The sequence below is a fragment of the Ascaphus truei genome, chromosome 1 (genome assembly GCF_040206685.1).
Source record: "Ascaphus truei isolate aAscTru1 chromosome 1, aAscTru1.hap1, whole genome shotgun sequence".
Classification (NCBI taxonomy): Eukaryota; Metazoa; Chordata; class Amphibia; order Anura; family Ascaphidae; genus Ascaphus; species Ascaphus truei.
The window spans coordinates 118,395,850-118,423,016 of NC_134483.1; the positions used below are offsets into that span (position 1 = coordinate 118,395,850).

The 27,167-nt window shown below is 41.5% G+C and overlaps 1 protein-coding gene across 5 annotated transcripts in view; it reads left to right on the forward strand.

Annotated features, from left to right (window-relative positions):
* The window catches only part of SUSD1 (sushi domain containing 1), a 179,803-nt gene that overhangs the window by 82,679 nt on the left and 69,957 nt on the right, over positions 1 to 27,167 (forward strand). For all 5 annotated transcript variants that reach the window (XR_012800399.1, XM_075593999.1, XM_075594032.1 and 2 more), the window contains 10 exons: positions 460 to 639; positions 1,582 to 1,761; positions 5,475 to 5,654; positions 10,027 to 10,206; positions 12,317 to 12,496; positions 20,489 to 20,668; positions 23,672 to 23,769; positions 24,528 to 24,717; positions 25,531 to 25,628; positions 26,312 to 26,501. Coding sequence is in view for 4 of the 5 variants with exons in the window: in XM_075593999.1 (XP_075450114.1) it covers positions 460 to 639; positions 1,582 to 1,761; positions 5,475 to 5,654; positions 10,027 to 10,206; positions 12,317 to 12,496; positions 20,489 to 20,668; positions 23,672 to 23,769; positions 24,528 to 24,717; positions 25,531 to 25,628; positions 26,312 to 26,501 (1,656 nt within the window). In the remaining variant the exon portion in view is untranslated. The remainder of the gene's footprint in view (positions 1 to 459; positions 640 to 1,581; positions 1,762 to 5,474; positions 5,655 to 10,026; positions 10,207 to 12,316; positions 12,497 to 20,488; positions 20,669 to 23,671; positions 23,770 to 24,527; positions 24,718 to 25,530; positions 25,629 to 26,311; positions 26,502 to 27,167) is intronic.

The window sequence follows — 27,167 nt, forward strand, 5'->3', positions numbered from 1 at the left end:
CTTAAAAAAGTTCTTAGATAACATATGAGCTATGATGGGGGAGGGATGGGGGGCATTTATGGGAGGGTAAAGGTATAGTAGATATTAATTAGTTTAGTTTTTTCATTCTTGATTTATATTATATAGATTCAACAGTATGGTATTCAGTGTTTTTTAAATGTTATATATTGATACATATACATCATTCTAGTATGTATATTTAATTATTGTAATTATATGGTTTCATATTATCCAAAAACTAATACAAAGATTAACATATATATATATTTTGAATACTGTATAAGGTATATATAGCTTTGTTTAATTCCTGCACATTTATTAGATTTATACTTTCTTGATTGCTACATATTTGTCTTATATCTTTGCCCGATTGCTACATATTGAGTAGATTTGAGATGGAAAGACTGTTATGGTTTTTGAAGTACCTGAAGTAGAATAAAATATTTGTTTTTTTCCAAGCTGTTGACTGTGGACTTCCACCGATGCTCCCGCATTCTCACATGGGATTACCAGGCAACACTACATTTGGAACCAAGGTGACGTACAGGTGTGCTCCAGGATTCATTGCAGATGTCGGCCACAATACATCTATTTGCACAGCTGAGGGGAAATGGGAAGGATCCACTCTGGTGTGCACAGGTACGGTTTTGGTAAGATAGGTATCAGAGTGTGATGTACAATTGTTGATATGTTTCCGAGTTGTCATAATGTCTAATGGAACAACATGAGGCTTCTATATCAATGTAAATCAAAGTAGATATCACAGATGAGTCCTTTTAAATGTGTCTAAGCTCATTAAATGTTCAGGTTATGGGAGGTTTTAAGGACAGAAATGTTGGGTTTTTCCCATGTCCTTTAAGATACAGTAAGGCGAAGTTTAGGTTTCTAAATATTAATAAAGTAGTGAAAGTCCTTGCTTTGCTTCCACACTTCGCCCACTGATTATAAAGGAGCTTTTGGAGATCTCACAAGTCTCTTGATCAGATATACCGTGGTCACTAAATGTAATATAAAGGAGAGTAGAATTTTGCCTTGGTCCCATAGTGGGCAATAAGGGACTACATAAAGACATACAGTATGTAGTTGGACATATTGCAGCTGGGAGAGTGTTGGCAGATTTGTCCGTGTGAAACATTAACTGAGTTGTTTGTAGTATCCTTATCTTCAATTGTTCATCCTAAACACAAAGCACAGTGTATTTCATAGTCATTGTCTATTTTGTTTAAACCTAGACATGAATTCTATCATTACTTGTGGGTGCTTTCTCAGTAGGACTGAGCAAATAATTGTGAAGCTTTATTGCAAAGATTTTATTGCACTGGTCAAAAATGCAAGATGTGCAACACTATACAATGTATAACCATTTAATAAATAACCAATGCTCCTATTGTGCATATGAACAGAACCGTGGGTGGCTGCATTAGAAACCTGGTCTTGCTAAAGGCCCTTGAAGTAAACAGAAACACTGAGGTGTTTGCAAAGTGTAGATAGAGAGATTTATGCTCAGAAGAATATGGAGAAAGTAAAAAAATAACCAAATGTTTTATTGTTAATAATAATATTATTATTATTTTATTTAAGCCATTAACTGTGGATTGCCATTAAATCTCCCAAATTCTCACATGGACTCGCCAAGTAACACCACATTTGGAAGCAAGGTGACGTACAGCTGCGCTCAAGGATTCATTGCGCACAGTGGCCATAACACATCTATCTGCACAGCTGAAGGAGTTTGGGAAGGAGCCTCTTTGGTGTGCAAAGGTATATTCTGCAAGCTGGAAAGATAAAACACAGAAAAATGTATTGCTTTTAAAAAGAAATAAATATGTGGCCAGGGCAATGTGTTCAAAAACTGGTTGGCCGCAGATGTTTTTTATCTATAAGTAGAAGCAGTATTTTTTTTCTGAAGCCGTACCATGGCTGTATTTGTCCTGCTAAAGGCTGCGGCCAGGGTGAAGCGAAGCGGGTGAGTGCGCTCGTGCTTAACGCGATCAGAATGGTAACTCTGAGTGCGCTTGTCCAGGGTGCGCATGAGCACACTTGCCCTTGAGCTTGTTGCTTGCCGAGACAGTCAAATTTGATTTTGCTGCTCGCTGATGCGTCACGTGAGCGGTTTGCCCAATGAGGGCGAACCAGCTCTGTGATGTCACGGCTGCATTCCCCGAAACGCCCCCCCCCCCCAAGCGTGCAACTAACAGGAGAGAAATCGCCAGAGCAAAATTAGCGCAGAGCTCGAGCGCCAGCGCTCTCATTCAGCCTGGCCACAGCCTAAGGCCAAGCTTATGGTGGTGGCGTGGGCGTGCGCTACTATGCGCGCCGCAATGCGCACTCCTGCAGCCCCAGCGATTTGTGCACTAGGCTGCAAGAGATTAAGGAGGCGATCGGGGGCGTGGCGAACGCGTCATGGAGCAGGTTCGCCCTCATTAGCTGAACCAGCTCACGTGACTGCAGCCTGAAATCTCAAATGTAGAGTTCGGGCGCACTCCCGCGGGCACTTGAGGAACTACAATAGGAAATCTGGTAAGGGTCCCGCTAGTGCCCGTGCATGCAAGCACACGCACATAGTGACGCTGCCACCATGAGCTCTGCCTAAGTGTGGCTTTGTCTTAGCTTGTGATACAGTGGCAGTATAATTGGGGTGCAGTGTGAGGGTTTTGGGGTGTGAGTCTTATGTGTACATTTTTGCAGCTTGGAGATTTTTATACATTTTAAAAAAAACACACAAAAAACAAAAAAACAAAAACAAAAAAAAAACCTCACTGTTTATGTTCTTTGCAATAATTACCAATGTACTGTACTAGACACTTTAATGGGGGACCGGTTATGGCAGAAACAGTGTGACAAATAACATAAGAACAAATAAACTCAAACTAATACAATAGGTACAGTACCAAAGGCCCTGCTTCTGAAAGCTTACAATCTAGATAATTACTGTCCTGTTTTTTTGTAAGACAAACCTTTTAGATTAATACTGCCCATGTAGTTTGCTAATTTTCAGGGGAAAGTCCCGTGGGTAGTGCAAGCAGGATCAAAGACGCTGGTAGTATTTCTGGTAGTATTGCAGGAGAGTGTCCAATTATATTCGTCAGGGACGAAGTAGTTCGCTATGAAACATGTAGGATTGTTTATACTACATTGGACACTCTCCTGCAATACTACCAGCGCCTTTGATCCTGCTTGCGCTACCCACGGGATTTTCGTTTACTTCACTGATCACTGGGGGGCCCGTTGTGGACCTGCGTCGTGTCGAGATGACGTCAGAGTCCTGGTCTGTGAGTGTTGCGAGTCGGAAGCTTTGCTGTTCCCTGACGGGCTTTGAGCTGAAGCGGATCAGACGGAGTAGGAGAGATTCGTTTCCATTTGTCTCTTCAATATAACCTTTATTGGGTACTGTGTTACGGACAATACTTGCTAGTGTTGTTTGGCTACCCCTGCTGCTACTTAATATACTGGATCAGGAGCAGTGTATGCTGAAGGAGCCCCACGAAGCAAGTCCCCAGCTTCCAGAGTGGTAACATGTACCCTAAACATGGCCTGCTTATATGATTAGTCTTTCTTGTACGTGCAATCATTTACACTTTATTATTGTCACAATATAATAACTTTTTTACGCTATGAGAGTTGTGCGCTTTGTTCTTTTTCTCTTTTTATGTATTTGTAGGGCTTGTTTTTATTAAATGTTTTATATTTTTTAGGCATTTGATTTCTTTAATAGGGTTTTTATTCTTCTGGTGTTTAGGGTTTTTAGTTCTTTTATTCTTCTGGTGTTTAGGCGTTTGATTTATTTTATTATTCTGGTGTTTAGGTACTTGGTTATTTCTTTTACTGTTGTGTGTTTTTTATGCTGTTGTTTTTTTTTAGGTTGCCCATTGACTGCTATAATGGCCAATCATGCCCATATAATACAGTATATGGACATGATGTACCACTGTGCCAATCAATGGGTAGAGGGTGGGGATACTGTAGTTTCCCTGGGGTGGGTGTTTAGGTCGCCCGGGTGGGTAGTGGGGAGGGTTTAACCCTTTATTTCCTTTAGCGGTTACTAACTGCTAAGGTGATTAAGGGGTTAGGGGCCATTAGATTGTATTTTTTATTATTTTGTTCCTGCCAATGGAGGACATGGATGCGGAGGACGACCATCATCCTGGCAGGGGTAAGCGCAAGTTTTATTTACTTTATGCTGGCTGGATAATGTTTTATTTTGAATGGGCAAATGAGCTATTATCCAGATCTGGATAATAGTAATTTTGCCCATTACTGTACTGTATGTGTTGGGGGGCATTGTTGGGGATAGAGGAGGTGGGTATTAGGGTTATTTAAAAAAAAAATGTTTATTGGGGGTAGAGAGATTGGGTGAAGGGGGTAATTGCCACAAGGGTGGATGGTTAGGCCTACCGGATGGGTAGTGGGAGTGGTTAACCCCTTCATTACCATAACGGTTCCCACCGCTATGGTAGTGAAGGGGTTAAACACTCCCGCAACCTTCCCATCAGCCCTAACCTGGGGCAACTACCCCCTTAATCCACCCTCCCTCTACCCCCAATAAACATGCTATTCAAGTTTAACCCCTTCATTGCTTTAGCGGCTGGCCACCAAGGTAATGAAGCTGTTTTTATTTTAATTTTAATACAGGTGTGTAGGAGCAGGGGGTTTCCGGAGCAGAACCATGTTGATTTCAGGTCCGGGGACCCTCTGCTTCCTTAGATACTGGCCCGGTTATGGGGTGCCGTTATTTCCATGAAATGTTTAAATGTCCCGCGTCATGTGACCGGGACATTTAAACGCATAGGAGATACCGCCACCCTATACCGGGGTCTATGTCTCGGGAAGCAGGGGGTCCTCGGACCTGAAATCAAAGCGGTTCTGCTCCGGAGACACCCTGCTCCCGCACACTAGTATTACATTTTTAATTAAAACACTGATATCGTCTGTGAGACCTGTGCAGGGAGTGGCGGCTCTCCCTGTGCAGCTCAGATTGCGAGAAAATCACAAGCGGGAGAACAGAAAAAAAATTCTGATGACTTTGTTGCGACGCCGAACCGTTTTGGCATTTTCCTATCACAAGGTTTGAGAGGGGTTCAGAGTCTTTCTGAATACCGTGAGAACTCAAATGACAAACCGTTCAGCGGGAACATGCCAAACCCTGCGAGATAGCAGCAAACTCATCAATGCTACTAGAATGTGGCCCTATATCTTTGTCTACAATAAATCTCTGAAATAGCCTTAATGACTCTGAGCTGTGTGATCTTGTACATTAGTTGTTGATATGTAAGAGTTATTTTGTGGTAAAGCACCTTACCCAAATCACACAATTTTCCAGCTCCATTGTATTACACTGCAAATCACACTATTTTGTGTTAAAACGTTCACCAGCAGACACGTGTTACCATGCGATAACTTCGGCTACATCTGTACATAAGAAATTAGCATTGACTTTAATTGAAGCCAACGTGTTCTTTATTACTCTGTTTCAGCTGTTGATTGTGGGCTGCCATTGGCCCTCCCCAATGCTGTAATCGACTCATCAAGTAATACCACCTTTGGAAATCACGTGAGATACAGGTGTGCAAAAGGATTTGTAGCGCACGGTGGGCAGGATACTGCTGTCTGCACAGAAGGAAGACAATGGGAAGGAGGCTCTTTGATGTGCAGAGGTGGGATTCATCATGATGTAGATCATGCAGCGTCTTAAGGGTACATGAAATGAAGAGTAGCACTCTGATGGGATTTAATTGCAGGTTGTTGGTTTTATTATTGGATAATTACAAAAGAACAAGATCACTGCTATGATTACACTCACTGTCCTGTTACTAATGATGCAATAGTGGTGTCCTAAGTTGCTGTAAAACAAACTTTAATAATCAATAGTAAAATAATATTGAGAAAGTGATGAAAACACCGCACAAAACAATACAAACCTGGTGTAAGCAGTATCTAGCAACATGCTGCTGCTATTATCTTATTTTGAAGTGGCAAAATAAATAAAATAGTGCATTTGGGAGGTTGTCCCATTTATTGCAGTCTCACAGCTAATCTGTTTTGGATGGCTCTAGCTGAGCTCCAGAAGATAATTCTATCCAGCTCCCTTTGAAAATGTAGTTACTGTTGCACCACAGATAATTAATCTATAAATCTGTGTCACTGGATGTTCGAGCCTCGACTGAAAATAGTGATTAGCAAATTCCTCACTGACAGTGCAAGTGCTATTTCTGTCCTGTCTACAACCCTATTCTGCTAGATGGAGAGGAAGACTACAAAGGGTACTGTAGGTAGAAGAGAGTATGTCCCTGATCAATAACATCTACATAACATTACACTAATATATTTAAACTTTAACTATATTTGTGTCATTTTTAAAAAATTTTTATCCTTAAGGATTTTAAGGAGAATTGGGGATAATGTTAAGGTAGTGTACCACTTAATATTATGTTATCGATGTTTACAAAATATTGCATTTACATCGTACCAACCACACAGCTTAACGTTGTACGTTATTATTACATGTTGGTGCATATAGTCAGCAAATTCTTGAAAGAAACACAATTTCTGGTGTCTGGATCCACGTAACAGACTCCGAAGTCAGAAAAAAAACACTGTGTTATGATTTCATAGTTATAATTGTTTTGATGTTATTTGATGCCATGAAAATGAAGGCATGAGGATCCATGTAATGTAACAGCAGGTGGTTATTGTGACTGAAACAGAAAGCAATCTGTTATGAGCAAGCAAATCAGTCTTCCAAAAAAAACCCAGCAGCACTCACTTGCATCCATATTGCTAGAAAATATAGGTTTCTGTCCCCTTATGTAATTACCCTCAGGGTTAAATCCCTGACGCTCATAATCTCTAAGTATTGCTGATTCTAACTCACTCATTGAATATAACAGGTAATGTGTTTCAGTTGTCCAACTGAAAACAACTGGAAAACATGTACAGATGTAACTAACGTTATTGCAGCTGCTTGGATGCTCCTCTGGGTGACACCGTATATTAGCCCTGCTCCTTTCTCTTGCGCGGGCTTATTCAGACCAATGGCCGCTGCAACACGCATGCGGGTGTACTAGCGCTGGCTACATTTGTATATATTTTTAATTATGCAAATGTAACACGGCAACTTGCTTATAATAGTAAATGTTTTTAATTGTTTTTATCACCAACATCACCAGTTTAGAGATTTCCATTGACATGACTCTTTGCACTTCTGTGGTCAGAATGAATTACTTGGCTTGCAGAAATAACATTAGCATCTACTTGCATCTCTATTAGGAACAGATTCATCAAGCTGTGGTGTGGAGTATCACACTGCGATCTGGCATTATACCTGCCATTCAAGTCAATGGGGGTGCTATACCCCCCTGCCCCCATCAGAGCTTGATGAATCATGGTGTTAGGGCTGTATTCGGTATGCTGTGAAGCTGCATCTCCATGGCTGGGAAGCCTTTGAGTCCCATTTACTTGGAGAAGCAGCTTCACGGTGTATTGGATTAGGGCTGTAGAAAATTCAGAATGCTGCCACCTTCTGTTAAATAAAGTAGTAGAGAAAGTTTGTCAAAATGCTCAAATACCTAGCTTGTATTAAAAGGTAGTAAGTCCCATAGCATAGGTAGGTGTATACAATATACAGGTGAGTAGGTCCACAGCCAAATACTGAGAGTGAATGAGATAAACCCACCACTCACAATTTCATTGGGAATAATAAGGCAGTAAGGCAATAATAAAGGTTAGAACTCACGGACACCTCCTTGTAGGGAAGACATGCTGCTGCTGCTGCTGAAGTAATACAGATGGAGATGAGAAGAGTAGAGCACAGCCAAAAAACGGGAGTCAGGAGAGGATCCAAAATATAAAAATCTTTACTAGAGACAATGCAGCATAGGAAAAAACCTAGATTTTTTCCTATGCTGCATTGACTCCATTAAAGATTTTTGTATTTTGGATCCTCTCCTGACTCCCGTTTTTTGGCTGTGCTCTACCCTTCTCATCTCAATTATATTAAATAAAGTACAATTCTAAATAATGTCTATAATGTCACAGGGGTTTATTCAGTAAAGTGTCTTAACCATTATAGATTCATTTAAATGGTAGTTCACCACAAATCCAGTGTCATCCCCACTACTTTTTAAAAATATCATTTGTGAGCACATTCACGTCTCAGAGAGGTATGCAACCCGGCTTTTTACCATTATCTCTTAGCATATAGTGCTTCCACTACAGCTAGGGATTCTGGGAAAGGACATGCAAATGAGCACACAGTGTCACCTTTTGCTTCAAATTCCTTTTAGCATGGACCCCTATAAGCTTATGCACATGACACAGCTTTTCAGCACAGCCTGTGTTAAGGAAGTGCATAGCCAGTAAACATACCCACAGACAGCTGTGTTGACCCTTTGGGGGTCTGGTTATACTAGCTTTGCAATTTGAAGCTGGGATAGGTTTCAACCACAAATAAAATAATTTATGGTGGGTAAAAAAAAAGTGACAAAACCCTTCCAAAGTACTATTTAAAATCATTAAGACTTCCATCTTCCCTATGACATTGTATAGTTACCTATTGGTGTCTATGTTGTTTCAGGAATGTATACACTAACATGCCATAGCCATTATTAAGTGTTAGTGACCATATAATCATTGTAGAGCAGGGCTTCCCAAGTCCAACCTTTGAAAACAACCAAGAGTTCAAGATTTCCACAGCAACACATGTTTTCTTGGTGATGATTAGAAATTAGTTAAAGTGATCTTGGGGAGCTTTGTTGTCTGACATACAGATCAAATGACATACAGTATTTGGAAAAAAGGCTTAATGCTACAGTACATCTAACTACAGATGGGTCATACCGTGAAGTGGTTACAGGCTTAAAATACTTTGGCCAAAGAATTTAACTAAATGACCCTTGCTTATGAGAAGATAAATATTTAACTACCATATTTCCTCAACAGTAAGACGCACCATCGATTTAGCACTTCCAATCGAAAAAAAAAGTGTTATTTGACCCCCTCCATCTCACTTACCAGATTTACAGGCGGAAGCAGGAGAGGTCCGTCAGCAGAGGAATTAAGTGTGCGGCGGCAGGAGAGGTCCGTCAGCAGAGGAATGAAGTGTGCGGCGGTGGCGGCCGGAGAGGTCCGTCAGCAGAGGAATGAAGTGTGCTGCGGTAGGAGAGGTCTGTGTTCGTGGAGGAATGCAGTTAAGGCAGCAGGCAGGTGGTGGAAGGAGAAGAACATCAGAACCTCAAACCCGAGCAGGAGAAGCACAGCGTAGGAGAACGGCTGGGGAGGAGTGCACTTTAGCACCGGAAGCAGACATCGGTTCCGGCTGGAACAGGAACCGGTGTCTGACTTCTGGTGTCACAGCGTGCTTCTCCCCGGCCATTCTCCTATGCCGCACTTTTCCTGCTCCGGTCTGAGGGCTAATGTTCTGATGTTCTTCTGCCGCCCCGCCCACTGCCTTAACTACATTCCTCCACAACATGGACCTCTCCTGCCGCCGCTGCACACTTCATTCCTCCGCTGATGCACCTCTCCTGCCACCGCCGCTCACTTCAATTCCCCGCTAACGGATCTCTACTGCTGTCGCCTCTAAACCTGGTAAGTGAGATGGAGGGGGTAAATAACACTTTTTTTTCTTTTTTTTTTTAATACATCGATTCTAAGACGCACCCCAATTTCAGACATGTGAAAATCAGAAAAAAGGTGCATCTTAGAATCGAGGAAATACGGTATACAATATATGTAAAGTTAGATGTAGCACTAGGCCGTTTTTTCTTTTGTTCTATATGAGGTCACAATCATTGTAGCACTCCTTTTGACACTATAATATGATGTGGGCAATTTGGGTTCTGAGCTTACAGGGGCTGTGTGCGTTGGTAAATTACATAATTTGTAGGATAAATATTAACATAATTCATGACAGTGTTTGATCAGAATGACTCTGGCAGAACAATGAATTACCTAGTAGTTCTTTTTTTTAATTTTTAATATAACTTAATGGTTTTCACCATACCCTTCCGATAAATGTCATTGCTGCAGCTGTGGACTGTGGATCCCCCCCATCCATACTACATGCATCTTCAGATTTGCAAAGAAATACCACCAATGGAAGCATACTCGTTTTTAAATGCTTGCACGGATATGTCATCGACAGTGGAAATGGAATTGCAACTTGTAATGGAGAAGGACAATGGGAAGGAGTCGATCTAGTATGTAGAGGTAAATGTGCTGGGCAAGTAATGATTGTTCATTTATTGATATATAGAGGACTCCTGAGGTTAAAGGTCTGGGGGCCTTAGATTAGTCACATATCTAAACGTCACCAGTCAGTTTCAGAGCCATATTATAGGGGCGCTTTCAAATGACCAACATGTACTTGAAATGTGGGAATTTAAAAGTACTTGTAGTTCCAATTGTTACAGTATGTTAGGTGGCTAAGGCTACGGCCCCAGTCACTGCGTGCACGCGCACTTCGGAGCACCTGGCGGCGCATGCACCAGTTTAAGCCGCGATCTGAGGTCCCAGGGTCGCGATGGCGCATGCGTCCAGAGAAGAGAAGGGGGAGCAAAGACAAGATTTTTGTCGGGGGCGTGGTGGGGGCACGGCCATGACATCATGCGGCTGGTTCACCTCATTGGATGAACTGCCGCCGTGACAAAGACAGCGCTCGGCCACCGCGCCAAAATACACATTTCTTGTCTTGTCTTTTGGCAAAGATGGTCGCGCATCGCACTATCTGCAGCCGCGCGCAGGCAGTGACTGGGGCCGGCCCCATAGAGGGCCGTATCTTGTTCGGGCCATGCACGCTGTAGCATGCGCAGCCGCGAGGAGTAGGGACTAGTCCGAAGAGGTGCAAAAGCAAAACATGGAAGTGGAATATATATATATATATATATATATATATATAAATATATATATATGGCTACATATATATATGCACACATACAGTACAGTGTGTGTGTGTGTGTATGTGTATGTGTGTGTGTATATATATATATATATATATATATATATATAATCAAAAAATAAATAGATGATACCGTTCTGTGGCTAACGAAATGCTTTTATTTTTATTTATTTAGCCACAGAACGGTATCATCTATTTATTTTTTGATTATTGAAGCTCGGCTAACATGGTACTGATACCTCTACCCATATATATATATATATATATATATATATATATATATATATATATATATATATATATATATACACACACACACTGTATACAGTATGTGTATATATATGTAGCCATGCCACCTTTGGCTACTAACCTGCCCTACTCCTGGCAGTAAGCCCTGCTAGAGTCAGGCTGCCAGTAGTCAACATGATGTTTTCCCCCTCCTTGATGCTGCACTGGAATGACAGTGGGAGGTGGTGACATCAGGCCTGAGCATGACCAATCATGGGACAGACCTGGTGCCCTCCTCTTGGCTGTATTTAAGGGCAGTGCCGCCCCAAATTTAGTAGTGCCTCTCCCCACTGAGAGTGGCAGGTTGCACACAGGGAGCCTGAGATTGGAGCCTTCCCTGTTCCTCTTCCCCGTGGGGAAGAACGAGTGTGGGCCTATACCCTGACTCCTGATAGGGGAGTTGGGAAGAGCTGGGACAGCTGCAGGGGCCCTGACCTGTAGTGGTAGGCCAGGGACCATCCTCAAGTTGACCATCCCAGAGACTGCAGTGGGCAGAGATCTGCCTTGTTCCTGTACTGCACAGACTAAGAGAAGAAACTGTTCCTGTTGTTATACTCCCGCCTAGTGTGTGATCTTACTAGGGGGAGAGGTGATAGTTCTACTGTAGGAGATCATCTTCATCTATCTTCATCTTCATCTATCTGGAGCCTACAGCAGATGGAGGCGCTGCACTGCTAGAGAACCATATGGGTAATGTACCCCAGAAACCTGATCCTGTGTCCCCACTACCACTGCGGACAGCTCAGCCCTCCTGTTACCAGCAGGTATCATGCACCACACGTTTAGTAATGGCCAAATCTCCCTCAGGGTGGGGGAAGCAGTTGGATGTCTAAATGTAACTTACAGAACTATATTGTAATTCTTTTCATTGAACATGAATGATTCCTATATTGTGTCTGCATTTCTCTGTATTCACTACTCTCCATATAATTATACTGAAATGTGTCAAAGGTCGTGGATGGCATAATAATCATTTATTATTTATCTTAAAAATTTATTTAAATTGATGATTAAGATTTTCTGCAATTGATATTTTCAAAATAGAGTAACAACTTACATTTAAACAAAAAACAAAAACTTGGGGGACTGCCAATCTTGGCATAAAAATATGTTTTTGTTCTTTTTTCTTTTAAGAAATAGACTGTGGACCCCCACCTGCAGTTTATAATGCGGAAATCATTTGGAATGGAGCCAGAAACCTTGGAAGTGAAGTACAATATACGTGTATGAAAGGATTTTATAATGTTGACCCGTGGAACCTTTCAAGATGCACTTTAAATGAAACATGGGAAAACATAACTTTCATGTGTACAGGTAATTATGTTTGGCTAAATCCTTTTCATATTTTGATCACAAAGTTCATTGTAAGACAACTTGGTGTCTATTTATTTAGAAGGAAAATAGGTTCTATGATTATTGCCAAATACATGTTTGCCAAATGCAGGCCAGATTGTATGACTCTCAATAGAATAAATGACTAGGCATTCCATTATGCTTTGGAAAAGATGTAAAAAAACTCAGAACTGAATCAACCTTTACCTTAGGTCAGTGGTTTCCATCCTTTTTTTTGTTAAGGAGCCCTATAATTATATAGTGAAATTCTGAGGGACCCCAACCCTCTCTAAGCCTGAGGCCCCGCTCCCTCAGTCAGCACGCCCGCACTGCAGACAGGCGGCGCGCTGACAGGCAATTGACCGCTATCTGCGGTGTGTAGAGAGCGGGAGCCAGGGGGGGTGTGGTTTGGGCGGGGGGACGTGGTTTTAACGGAGGGGTGTCGTGCTGTCGTACCCCCCGGTCGGTCCCTCTCTCTCTCACTCCCGTAGCCCCTCGCACTCTGAAGCCAGGAGTCCCAGGGGCGAACAGCACAGAGGGAAGGACACACAGACACTCACACACACAAACAGGCCCTCATACACACACACAGGCACTCATTCACACAGGCAAATACACACGGGGGGGAACGGAGGAGCAGAAGGGAGAAATCGGAGGGGGGGGGGATCGGAGCAAAGAGGGAATCGTATTGGCTGCTTGGATCCAATCCGTGATTGGTTCCCGTGCGTATTACGTGACGCGACACTTGCCGAAACCACAAGCTCCTTGTAGCTCCGGCTGGCTGACGCGTCACAGCACGCAGTCAGCCACGCCGGAAGGAGCCAGCGGGGACCTCCAGACTGGAGGAAAGGAGCTGGACCAAAGCCTAATAGCGCATCAGAGATCAGATGCATTGTAAGGAACCCCAATCCTCTCTAATAGTGTGTCTGAGATCAGATGCATTGTTTATTTATTTATAAAATGTTTTACCGGGAAGTAAAACATTGAGAGCTACCTCTTTTTTTCAAGTATGTCCTGGGCATTGAGTTATGATGACAAATAATACATGGTTACAAATACATAGATAAATAAGTGAACAGGGTATACATTATATACAAGACATTGCATGCACAGTAAGAGATAATATATATTATAGGCTTATGTAACAGTTACAGACCAGATTAAAATGTGAGACAGCTTTAGTTTTGAAAGAGTGATGACCAATCTAGTTCTTTTAGCATTTCGCAGTGATGTGTGTTGTAGTTGCATTGGAGAACAAAACGGCATATTGAATTGTAGAGGGTGTCAAGTTTGCTATGGTGGGTTTGGGGTGCCGAGCCGTATACTACTGTATGTCCCCATAGTCGATAATTGGCATTAGCATCTGCTGTGCGATACACTTTCTGACTAGCAGACTTAGGGAGCATTTGTTCCTATAAAGTACACATAGTTTGGCATAGGTTTTGGATATCAGGGTATCAGGGTTTTAAGGTACCCCAACCCTCTCTAATAGCGCATCTGAGATGAGATGCATTGTAAGGAACCCCAACCCTCTCTAATAGCGCATCTGAGATGAGATGCATTGTAAATTCTTCTGTATGTAGCCAGGTCCCTCTCTGCACAGCGGACCCTCCTCCAGGTACTCACTGCGGGTCGGTCGCGGGGGAGGTGCGGGTGTGTGTGCGCGCACGGCGCGCGCCTTCAGTAGTGCAGGGGGATGCCGGGTAGAAGAGGAGTGGCGAGTGCGTCACTAGGGGTACCGGCGGCTCCCTCAGAGGGTGACGCCATCTTAGCTGGTGCGCACGCATGCGCAGTGTGACAGAATACGGGAAGGCCAGAGGCAGGTCGCGCATGCGCAGTACGAAGCGCGCGAAAAGGCAGCCAATCAGGAGAAGGCTCTGAGCAGGGACTTCAAGTCCCATGAGCCTTAGGACACCCCGTGTTATGCCAGGGAACCAATAGGGTGTGAGGATCCTCATAGGCAGGGAATAGGAAGCTGTCACGGAGCCCACTCTAGTCAGTCGGCGCTAGGGGAAGAAGGTGAGGGTGCAGGGGTCAGTGACCCACTGACTAGGTCAGCAGCCCCCTAGGCCCCAGTTAGCCCTGAGCCACTCAGTCAGTTTGTGGTGCTTCAGGGACAGGCCCCAGGTTAGGGACAAATAGACAAAAAAACACAGCGCACAACGCTCATAGTGCATTAAATATATTAATTCAAAAATTCAATAAGGTAAGTAATGTGCGTACATCAAGTTAAATACAAGTGAGCATGTTAGGGATATGTTACCCATACACCAACAGATGTCATCAGTGGAAACCGGTTTGGATTTCACCAGCAGGAACCCTCTGTGGTGCCAGGTTCTGTAGCATCAATTGGGGGGAGTCTTTATGAGATGACTAGTGTCCCGTGTTTTCAGTTCTCAAAGAAGCAGCCCTGTCTCTGGGACATGCACGGCAGCTTCAATCCTCCTCCAAACCTCCGTTGCGGCAGGCACTTCCGGGTTGTGACGTCATCCGTCTATAGCAGCGCTGCTCGCGTGACTGTCCTCCGGTAGCCAGATAGAGTGCCAACGGGGTGGGTAACGGGTCTCGGGATACTTTCTTATTCCAACGCGTTTCGAAACCGAAGAGGTTTCTTCATCAGGGAATTCTTCACCTTGTCACCCAGGTTAGGGACCCTGCCCCATTAGCATATACAGTGTCAGTTAGGGACACAGCGGACGCTGCGCTTCCCACCAAGAGGCTTGGGATCAAGTCTACTCCGCAGGGAGAGCGGAACCGTACCCAGAGTGGACGACCCTAACCGATCATCCCGCTGGAGGAACCGGACGTTGTCAGGAGGTCGTCGGATCCTTTTTGAAGATCCTTTGAACGCCCAGGTGCCGTTGCACTGGGCAGGTATTGTTACGCACGTGCACCACCTACAGAGTACTCACACATAGTGGCAGCGCTGACCACGGGACAAGGGTTATACTGTGGACACTGTGTGGGGGTACACGGTGGTGGGTAAGAGGCATACACTCATAAGTGGGAGTGAATGACATTGGGACTTATAGAGTATAAGAGTTATATATATGCATGTTCAGTAAAGTTCATTATTGCTTTATCATACCAATTGTGTGTTATTGGGTTGTGTCCTGTGAGGGCCCCTTCCCGCCCAGGTGGAGGCGTTGCACCACGAGAAAGCGAATATATATATATATGTACCCCAGGCTCCCCGAGCGGAGGCTTAGGCTCCTGAGGGCCCCAAAGGTAATATACAGCATTAGTAGCGTCTGTATTCACAGGGAATACCCGTTACATGTATTTTGTACCATTTTCAAATGACCTTAAGATTCTGTAAAACCCTTTGGGGATACCCAGGGAACCCAAAGGTTCATAGGAACCAAGTTGAAATAAAACACTTTTAGACATATTGCAACTGCACAAAAAGTCTATAAATGCACAAAATGTTGGTGTTATTACCAAATGGGTTTGCAGAAATAATTATTTTTACAAGAATCACCATATTCCCCAATAATTATTTATTCAAAAGTGGGTAGCAAAATAATCAGCTAATTTTCATAAATAAAAATTGCATTAAATAGCTCTAGCGATACAAATAAGTGATACTTCGCTTTAATCTGTAATTCGGGGGAAATGAGATATAATACTTTTTTTTAGTTATGTAGGAGGATGTCTTTCAAACCCCTAAGGCAGAATATTATTGAATCCCTTTGATGCCTGAGCCTACCAATTCATTGCACAGGAAAGCCTCCAAGTCACAAAGGGGGTAACATACAACATAAACACCCTACAAATAAAATACAAGTCATAAAAAAACATAGAAAATGCATAACCAGCCCCTTATACCATTTCACGACTATAGATACAACCCTTAAATCATGCACCATTGCCCCTCTATACATGGAACAGATAAGTATACTGCTGTATGTGTACTAAGGAAAATTCCCCAAATTACCTAATATAACAAAATTCTCAGAAAGCTTCCACCCTAAGGTGCGCACAAACGTTATAGCAGCTGGTAGAGCACGTGATATCCCATAAGTGGTATCGACGTGAAAAGAATCATAAATGTGTAGCCATGCCATCTATGGCTACCAGTCTGCCCTCCTATACTGGCAGTAAGCCCTGGTAAGGGCAGGCTGCCAGTAGTAATCATGGGTTTTCCCCACTCCCTGCAATGCTTTTGAGTGACAGGGGAGGCGGTGTTAGCTAGGCCTGAGTTTATCCAATCCTGGATCAGAACTGGTGCCCTCCTCCTGGCTGTACTTAAGAGGGATTGCGTCAAAATTTAGTAGTGCCTCTCCCCACTTGAGAGAGGTAGGTCACACAGCAGAGTGCTTTAAGATTGGAGCCTTCTCTGTTCTTCTTCCCCTCAGGGAGAGTGAGTGTGGACCTTCTCCCTGCCTCTGCTAGAGTGGCAGGGAAGAGCTAGGACAGCTGCAGGGGCCCTTGACCTGTAGTCATTGTCCAGGGACCATCCTACAGCTTGGTAGCCGACCCAGAGAGACTGTACTTGGGCAGGCAACTGACGTTTTGCTGTGCTGGTACAGAGAAGAGAATAAAGCCATTCCTGTTTATATACCTCCTGTCTGGTGTGTGATCTTACTGGGAGGAGAGGGAGTATTTCTACTGTAGGAGATCACCTCCATTGATCTGGAGGCTAAGGCAGATGGAGGCGCTGCACTGCTAAAGAACCATGTGGGTAATGTACCCCAGAAACATGTTCCTGAGTCCCCACCACCATCGGCGGACAGCTCAGCCCCCCTGTTACCAGCCATTATCATGCACCATAGATATTGGCCAAATCTCCCACCGGGTGGGGGAAACACTGTTACAAATGTACAAAACAACTTGCTTGGTTCCTCTGTGTAATTGCTGAGTTCCAGCGCCTCTCAGTTTTCTCACTCAGTAAGCATATCTCGCATTACTCTTAAAGCAGCTCTAGATTGCATGCATATAAACGATGGGCTGGGAGTCTAACTGTATATCCACTCTGACACCCACAAATATTAAAGTGCAGAGATAAAATGAGCTTTCATGGAACTTATTCATTGGGAATATATCACCAATTGTCCATCTTATCAGGATAACCCCTCACAGGAACCAATATAATCAGTGAATAAAGATACACACACTGGTATAACTAGCTTATATTTACTGACACACATAACCTCTACAATACAATAATAGTACAAGGCCCCCACAATGCAATACCCACAACACAGTAACACCACCCCGGTAGAACCTCCAAAGTACTGAGGGTGCCCTGGGCACCTAACCACCCTCGTGTCCACAGTCAGGCCCACCCAAAGTGTGTGGAGTAGCGCTACCCCCTGTGTATGGCCGTTGGTGCACGTTGGGTACCTTCCTTCTTAGGCCAGACCAGGCTGACTTGGATGGTGGATCCGCAGAACCGCAACGTGATCCCACGATGCGGTCTACGGATCCTCTCTCTCCTGTCCGGAGGCTTCCGCCTCTTGAGGGAACTCCAGCTGGATGGTGTCCCTTAATGTCTCTCAGGATATGCCTGTGGTCTGGTCCCAGACTGCAGGCCGTGCACAACATGTGGTGTCCGTCACCGGTATACTAATACTATATGGCTACTGTATTGGGGAAGTGTCCTTGTCTGGGGCCTTCCCTACAGCACGCAAGCTACAGGGAGTCGGGGCCTGCTGGGACCTAAGGGGCAAACCTAGGCCTTGTCCAGAGGAGCACTGCTTCCTGGACACTACCTCAGTGGTTGCTCTCCTCCTTCTGGCGCGGTCCTTAGTGCGCCAAATGTATCTACCTGCCTCCCGGGGATTCCGCAGCCCTATTGGCTGTGCATCCCCACGTGATGAGCAGCCCCATGGGCTGCTGGGACTTGTAGTCCGTTTCGGAGCCGTTCCCTAATGGCCGCTGCCCTAACTTCTACTGTGCATGCGCGAGGATCGCCCTACGCATGCACGGGCCACCAAGATGGCGGCGCCCTGCACTGGCTGTCCGCCACGGAGCTCCAGCGCTCTGTCAGCTCTGCAGCCGTCCCCCTCCCAGCCAGGAGGTAAGAGAGGACCCGTCTACACAAATGAAACATCTCTTTAAGTTGAAGAAATGTTTCTATATCGGTTATCGAATACCACATTCTCGACCAGCGCTTATAACGTTTCTGTCTGCACATTAGGACCGATTCTTTTTGAGAATGGCCATTGGCGATTTTTTACCAATCTGATCACAGTGTGTTCTCTAAACATTTTTTATGATACTGTACATGTATTATTAGGTCATTTTGGAAATTGTCCTTAGTACATATAATATATGTACTGTATCTGTTCCATGGATAGAGGGATTATGCTGCAAAATTTAAGGTTAAATCTTTAGAATCAGGAACTAGTAATATTCTTAGATCACACGCAATTTATGTATTTTTTATATCGTCATTGTAGCGGTAAAAGTCATTAACTACATTCTTTGAGTACTGAGGAAAAGGTGATTAAATGTTGTTTTTGACAGGAAAAAAATCTTTATTTTAAAAGGAAGGTATTTTGATATGGCAAGTTCTGAAGATTAGGCGTCTTTAATTAGTTTTTCAATAGAAATATCAAGAAATTCCAGGACAAGAAATGCATTTAGTGAGTTTTACCTCTACATTGATGATATGTATTTGATTTTTTTTGTAATAAATATTGTGTTATTTTGCTATCAGGTTTTGGCAGTGTTTTCATCCTTTTATGTGTGGATATATATATATATATATATATATATATATATATATATATATATATATATATATATATATATATATATATATATATATATATATATATATACTGTATTATTTGAGTGTGCAGGGTAGTGTTGCTTTTTCTCTTAATAATAATAGCATGTTCTTGTATAGCACTGCTAGTTTTACGTAGTGCTTTACAGAGACATTTTGCAGGCACAGGTCCCTGCCCCGTGGAGCTTACAATGTATGTTTTTGGTGCCCGAGGCACAGGGAGATAAAGTGACTTGCCCAAGGTCACAAGGAACCGACTGCAGGTTCCCCTGCTTCAAACTCAGTGCCAGTCAGTGTCTTTACTCACTGAGCCACTCCTCCTCTTCTTCTTCCCAGTGTTTGTATGTATTTTTTTTGTTTGTATATTAATCACCTATTCTAGATCTCGCGTATATTGCCTGTATAGAGTGCCCATTATATCTATAGGAAACAAAGACTTGACGCCAACCCAGAGTAGTTAATAAAAATGAGATATGTTTTGCCTTTAGTCCTATATTGCCATCTATTGTAGTTTAGTGAATCGCATGTGAATAAGTAATTTGGCGTTGATTTGTCATTTTCAGGTGTTTTTTGTTAAAAATAACACTCTTTATCACTGCTTTAGCGCTGGCGATATGTTTTAGTGAACAGGTTGATGACAAAAATTGTCGTTAAACGCAGTGTCAATTTTCCCATTTATCAACCATTCGTTATTCTAGGCTTTTATTGTCTGCTATGTCAGTTATCACTCTGCAATGCTCAAATCACAACTCAGCAGTTACTGTACATACTGAAGCAGGACAAAATACTAATGAGACAAGTTGGTGCAATTTACTTCCTTGTATCTTTTTATTTGGGACCCACTGAATTTATGCTGATCCGCTTCATATGTTATGTGTTTGACTAATCATGGGATCATATTTACTTTGCAATCAAAGAAGCAAAGATTGCTATAGATTTAAGAATTGGCAAACAGTCACCAAAGTTAAATCACCAAAAGAGATTACGTAAATATTATTAAAAACAAACTCCAAAGCCTGTATTTACCATGAAAACAACAACGTAAAATGTAATGAACAATCTTGTCCGATTTATTTAAAACAAAAAAAGGAAGAAAATACCATTAACCATACTACTGCCATTAGTACACCTTGGTCATTGGAATTTCTTCCACTTTCAAGCATCTACAGTATGTTTTTCCTTAGGAACTTTTGTATTTAGAGATTATTAATTACATGTTGTTTTTTTTTTTACTGGAGAGGTTGACTGCGGAGTTCCTTCAATTATTGACCATGCTGACCTGCTGTGGAATAACCAGTCAACCCTGGGAAACTCTGTCTATTACGTCTGTAAGCCAGGATTCCAGGATAATGGTGGCAAGACTTTTTCTCTCTGCACGGCCGAAGCTGTTTGGGAAGAATTGAATCTGACCTGCACAGGTATTGCACACACAGGATTATTCTTTTGTTTAACCAAACCTTGTTACATTATGAATGTTATTAAAGGATTAGGAATTAAACTTTAGCGGTAGATGGCATTAGAAGTGTTTTCTATGGACAAAATAATATCATCTAATCCCTGAAAGAGGTGCGCGCTACTTGGTTAACCTGTAGAGTGCCAGGGATCTGGCGGCACCAGAGTGACACTGGACCCCCGGCCCTTCCGGGTCAAGCGATCGCTCTAGGAGTGAACACATGATCCGGCCAGGGCCCGAATGCCGGAAATGGAAGTGTGGGGGTTTCCATTTCTGTTTGGATTGGGCTTCCGTTGGAGCAGTCAGCCTGATCACCCCTTACCTGATTTGTCATAAGGGCCTCTGGCGTGCCAAGGCTCATGCTGTACCAGGTATGTCATTAGGGCACTGTCAAGGTTAATGACATGTCATCTGCAAACTGTATTTTTCAATTATATACACTTATATGGGGCATAAAGTGCATATATGCGCATTCTTAGTAAAAATGTGCAAATAGCCACACAAAGTGCATCACATATTATCTTATAATCCTTATTTACAAAGAATGTTCTTGAAAGTTTGAGGCTACATTGCAATGCATCTATACGTAAGCCTGAGTGAAGGGAGTACAGAGTCAGGAACAAGCGCAGATATTTAATCCTGTCGTACCTGTTAGTTTGTTTGCACTGCTACCAAGCATTCTGGGTGTCTGAGATGAGGAACATAGAAAATTCAGGACACAAGAATAACCCCAAAATACAATTTTTAGGATGCTCTGATGCATATAGGCCCATATTTACCAAGTAGTGCTATGCCATAAGGCATAGTGAATGGGTCACAAGGTAACTTCCAGAACTGGAAAGTGTCCCACCCCTATGGCATAATACCGCTTACAGGTAGTAACATATTGCCCAAAATGTACTACTTGTTTGCTTTGGGGTTTTCCGTCTTCTCTAGCTTTTGCGTATAAAGCCTATAGAAAGTAAGAAGCTTAAAATTACTATATTAATTGGGTGAACAGTGAGTTTGATTTGAGTTTCCATTGCCTCTTTACTCAAGGTGACCAAAACGTGCCTCAATATCTCCCTTGTGCGGAAGGTTGTACCTTTAGCCCAAAGGAAGAAAAACTACAGTATATCACAAAAAAATAAAAACAAAAGTAGGGTAAACATGATACTAATTGATACAGTATTACAAGAGAATGCCAAACTTTCAACAACACTGAAGTCCGTTCTGCAGGCCGATATTAACAACGAACTCCTCTAATGGTCCTGAAAGCTTGCTATCCTTTTCTGAGATCAGTTAGCCATTAAAAAGTATCTGGCTATATGTACTAAGCAGTTTTTTTTGGCTATTGTATAAGGTACCTTCTACCACTGGAAGACACTGGAAGACACTGGAAGACACTGGAAGACACGAATGATGTCCTTTATCATTGCAAATTGTCTTATGGCAGAAGTCTGCCTAGTCAAGATGAGCCATCAACTTTACCCTACATTTGTTTTTTCATGATGAGCTATAATTTTCTCCGGTTCATTGAAACATTCATTGTCAGCCAAATTTATGAGCAAAATATAAAATGGCCCAGACTGTTTACAGCGTTTAACATTTTAATTTGGAAGCAATCCACTCAATGAAGGTTTTGTACATGGTATTAATGCAAAATTGTGTGTATGGGGAAAAACACAGTCCCATATTGTAAAACATAAATATAGTTCAAATTACTTACATTACTTGTACTTGCAGAAGACGGTAGCTATACATAATATTGTAGGCTTTTTTTTCTGCCTTAGCCGTAGTATTAACGAATGGCAGAGGTATTTGATGTTGCAATATATTGCTAGCATGCCAGAAATCCACATTTTTCAACTATAGCGCTTGTTTCTGCCTATCTATCCAATTAGATTTGATGTTTTTTTCCACCTCTGGCATTGAACACATTATTTTAATTATGTTTGTAATGTATTAAAAATTTAAAGTATGCTTGAAGTGTAGCCTTTGCATACTTTCTTTACCACTCACCCTGAATTAGAGTGAAAATAACAGCCAAAAAACATAACTTCGCCTTTGAGTCATCAATACAACACCTCAAGGCATCAACACATGATGGGTTATATCTGCTCCAAAACAGTATTTTTGCTCTTGAAATGAAGTTTAATTATCAATATTGCCTATATTTGACTTCTTATCGTATCTTGATATGTGGAGTTGTGGATTGAAATGTCAACACAATAAAATACAAGAGCATGTTGGCTCCTCATGTTGAGTGCCAACATTGGGAGAAAGGGTTGATTAAGGTTGACACATTATGATGAGATGTATCCAATTTTGCATCTGTTAATTCTCCCCCCCCCCCATTTCTCAGTGTCAAAAAACTGAGCAACTTCTAAATTGTCGTAAACTCCTCCAACAAATAAGCTTATGAAATGTAAAACACACTTTATTAACATGTTTCTTACATCAGAAGCAGACTAAAGCTAACATAGTTGATTATTTTGCTGTTGATACATAGTCCCTTTCATACAGATCACAGATTGGGTGGAAGGGAAAATGTAGTACTGTATGGCTACTACTCGGGTGCTAAGGCTGTCTACCATATGTAAAGAAGTGGTGTTAATTATATGTTGTTGCACGTTATAGACTTTTCTATATATACAGTACACACATGTGGAAGATGTTGTTCTACGCAATGATTGGCAGTAACGCTGGTGCGTTATTAAACAGTAGTGCTATGGAAAATAACAATTAAGCAGATAATGTTATTGAACTCGTTATTTTGTGTTAACAGTGGTAATAACATTTGCTACATCTGTATCACTTGAAAAATCAGTTGTGTATACTGAGTTCTGTAGTGTTGTTCTATACCTCAACCCCTGTTTAAAATGCTGCTGAAGTGTCAAGCCATCAAACCATCTTATCTAATGTGTTATATACTTTGCAGTATTTTTTATTGCCAATTTATTTACTATATCTTGTTTTTCATTACTAGTAAAGTCAGATTTAATAAGCAACGTGTCCCTTTTCAATGGAACTTGCCTACAATGGAAGAAGAGTGAGGAAATATTGGATTGGAAGATATTGTATGAGGTAAGCAAGACGATGTGCGTTCATTAAATTCCATGTAAAAGCAAACACCACTTACGCTTTTCTTTAGACATAGTAGGGGTTTCACTGTATCATGTAGTCAGTAAAGTGTAAATGAGTAAATATACACCATCAATTAAAGAAGACAGCCAGATATCGTAAATAGTGTGTGTGTGTCACCTGTAAGCACATTCACATGGTTTGAGACTAAGATTAGGTATTCACCACACTTATTCAGGTTATGGTGGGTAAAAAAAGGTGACAAAAGTGTGGTGAATACCTACTCTTAGTCTCAAACCAGCATAGCCAGCACAACCAACCTCACACTGATGATACCCATCAAGGTTGAAACATGTCTGTGAGTGGTTTTACTGGCTTTGCATCTCCCAAGCCCTTGCTTAAAAGCTGTGTTTAAAGCAGCATGCATTGGCTAAGGGTTGCTCATGTAATGTCAGCATGAGATAAAAGGTGGCAGTGTGTGCTCATTTGCATGTCATTTCCCAGAAGCCCTTGCTGCAGTGTAAGTGCTGTGTGCTGGGTGAGAATGGTGAAAGACAGGGTTGCAGACCTGTCTAAGACATGCAAATTAATATACAGGAATATTTACAGTTGCTATATATATATATATATATATATATATATATATATATATATATATATATATATATATATATATATATATATATATATATATTATAGTTTTGTGACTAGTACAGAAAATACAAATGTGTTTATTTCACTTTTCTCTTCCTCTGTAAAAGTTCAATATATTTGGAACAAGATGGCATCAGAAGGATTTTGTTCATGAGATGACTTTTAACTTCACTACAGACAAAGAATTTCCCACTGTGTGTTTAGATCTTCTCCAAGGCACCAACTACACAGTCACAATCACAGCTGTGTCACCTGAGCTCTCTGAGATACGAATAAATATCACAGTACAAACAGCTAGTAGGTAACTCTTTTGTATATAATAGAACCTGCAATGTTGTATTGACATGTTGTATGTTATGCAGCTGTAGGTAGCTCCACCTCACATGAGGATTTCTTATTGGGATACACTTACCAATTTTGCCAGTTTTCAAAAATAATAAACTAAATTGAACACATTTAACGCATTATTTTAAGTATGTTTAAGGAGATAATAAGTTATTAAACTCATTAATTTGTGTTAACACTTGAAACATCAGTTATGTATACTGCTCTTTGTACTATACCTCAACAACGTTTTAAATGTGAACTACTGTTTAAAGTGTGAAACCATCATACCATCTTATCCTAATATTAGACAAGAGAAAGGTAGCGCTAATCTAAAAAAAGAAGGCCCGCAGCCTGTGATACAACTCTGACCCCCCAGGTCAGATGTGAAACCAGAAAAAACGTTGTATCTATGGCGCTGGGTCAGAAACATATATAAAGAGATAATAAATGTATTATACAACCAGTAGAAGGATGCACTCCGCTGGAACTCTTCCAATGAAGACAGTGAATCATGCAAGGGAAACAAAAACAAAAACAAACATAGTGTAATATTACACTATGTTTGTTTTTGTTTCCCTTGCATGATTCACTGTCTTCATTGGAAGAGTTCCAGCGGAGTGCATCCTTCTACTGGTTGTATAATACATTTATTATCTCTTTATATATGTTTCTGACCCAGCGCCATAGATACAACGTTTTTTCTGATCTTATCCTAATATGTTATAGAATTTGCATTATTTTTTATTGTCAATTTATTTACTATACCTTGTTTTTCATTACTAGTAAAGTCAGATTTAATAAGCAACGTGTCCCTTTTCAATGGAACTTGTCTACAATGGAAGAAGAGTGAGGAAATTTTGGATTGGAAGATATTGTATGAGGTAAGCAAGACGATGTGCGTTCATTAAATTCCATGTAAAAGCAAACACCACTTACGCTTTTCTTTAGACATACTGTAGTAGGGGTTTCACTGTATCATGTAGTGAGTTAAGTGTAAATTTAAGATGAAAACTAGATGTTGTAAATAGTGTGTGTGTGTGTATATTTATTTACAGAAACAAGAATCACTCCCCAGCACAAATTAGTGATAATTAGATACCAGTTCCAATGTCCATAGGAAACAATGTGCAAAAATAGTGGGTAGAGATCCAAAATAGTGGGTACAGCTCTTCAAATAAGTAGGTTCCTAAAATTCAAGGAAAAGGGAAAAGACCATTGTGCAATATTTCTTTTCGGCAACACAGCACTGTAGCCTGTAAGATTATCTACTTACAAGATGCACAATGGTGAGAGGCAGTGGAAAGAATCTGTTCTTTTATCATGATCATCTGACTGGATCCACGAATCACACGCAGTTCCCAGCAAAATCTCCAAACAATTCCTGGTCTGGTACCAGGGGTTGGCGTGTCTCTCACAGGTTTTTTTTATTTAGGTCAAGCTCTTTTTTTGTATGTTTTAATTAGTAGTGTCTATCATATTGTGTATATTAACAGTAATTATTTTCTTTTGTGACTAGTACAGAAAATACAAATTTCTTTTTCACTTTTCTCCTCCTCTGTAAAAGTTCAATATATTTGGAACAAGATGGCATCAGAAGGATTTTGTTCATGAGATGACTTTTAACTTCACTACAGACAAAGAATTTCCTGCCGTGTGTTTAGATCTTTTCCAAGGCACCAACTACACAGTCACAATCACAGCTGTTTCACCTGAGCTCTCTGAGACACGAATAAATATCACAGTACAAACAGCTAGTAGGTAACTCTTTTGTATATAATAGAACCTGCAATGGGGTGAGGAGCAAGAGAATTCAGGCCATTTTAGACATGCTGTAGGTAGCTCCACCTCACTTGAGATTTTCTTATTGGGATACACTTGATAATTTTTAGCAGTTTGAAAAAAGTAATAAAGTAAACACCAGGAGCTTTCTGTAATTTTTTTTGTACTTCCATACTAATCCCTTCTGTAAACCACTATGTTTTCACAAGTAAGAAACATATCTCTTATAATGTTGTATGTTTATTTTTTCTGGGGGGAAAAAATCAGTTTCCCAGCTGGAAAACTAGAGCAACATTAGAGGACCAGATTAATCATAAGAGGCACTGGCATCAACCTTCTAAGGCATTGTGGAGCACATTTGCCATAAATAGTATCATTTCCATTTTGCATCTCGTAGCATCAATGTATCAAGGACTTAGCTTAAAGTTTTGCACTGTGTTTGTGTGTCCACTTGCGATGTGTGTGAGTATCAAAAGGAATAGGGTGGAGTTACAGTACATGACACACAAATGATAATGATACGTTTAAAGTGTGCATGTCCTTCAATCTGCATAACAAAAACTAATTCACAGCTTTGATGGTATAATCCATACTATTTAGAAATCGCCATATAAAATCTCTAAGAAACTGAATCCAAAAGG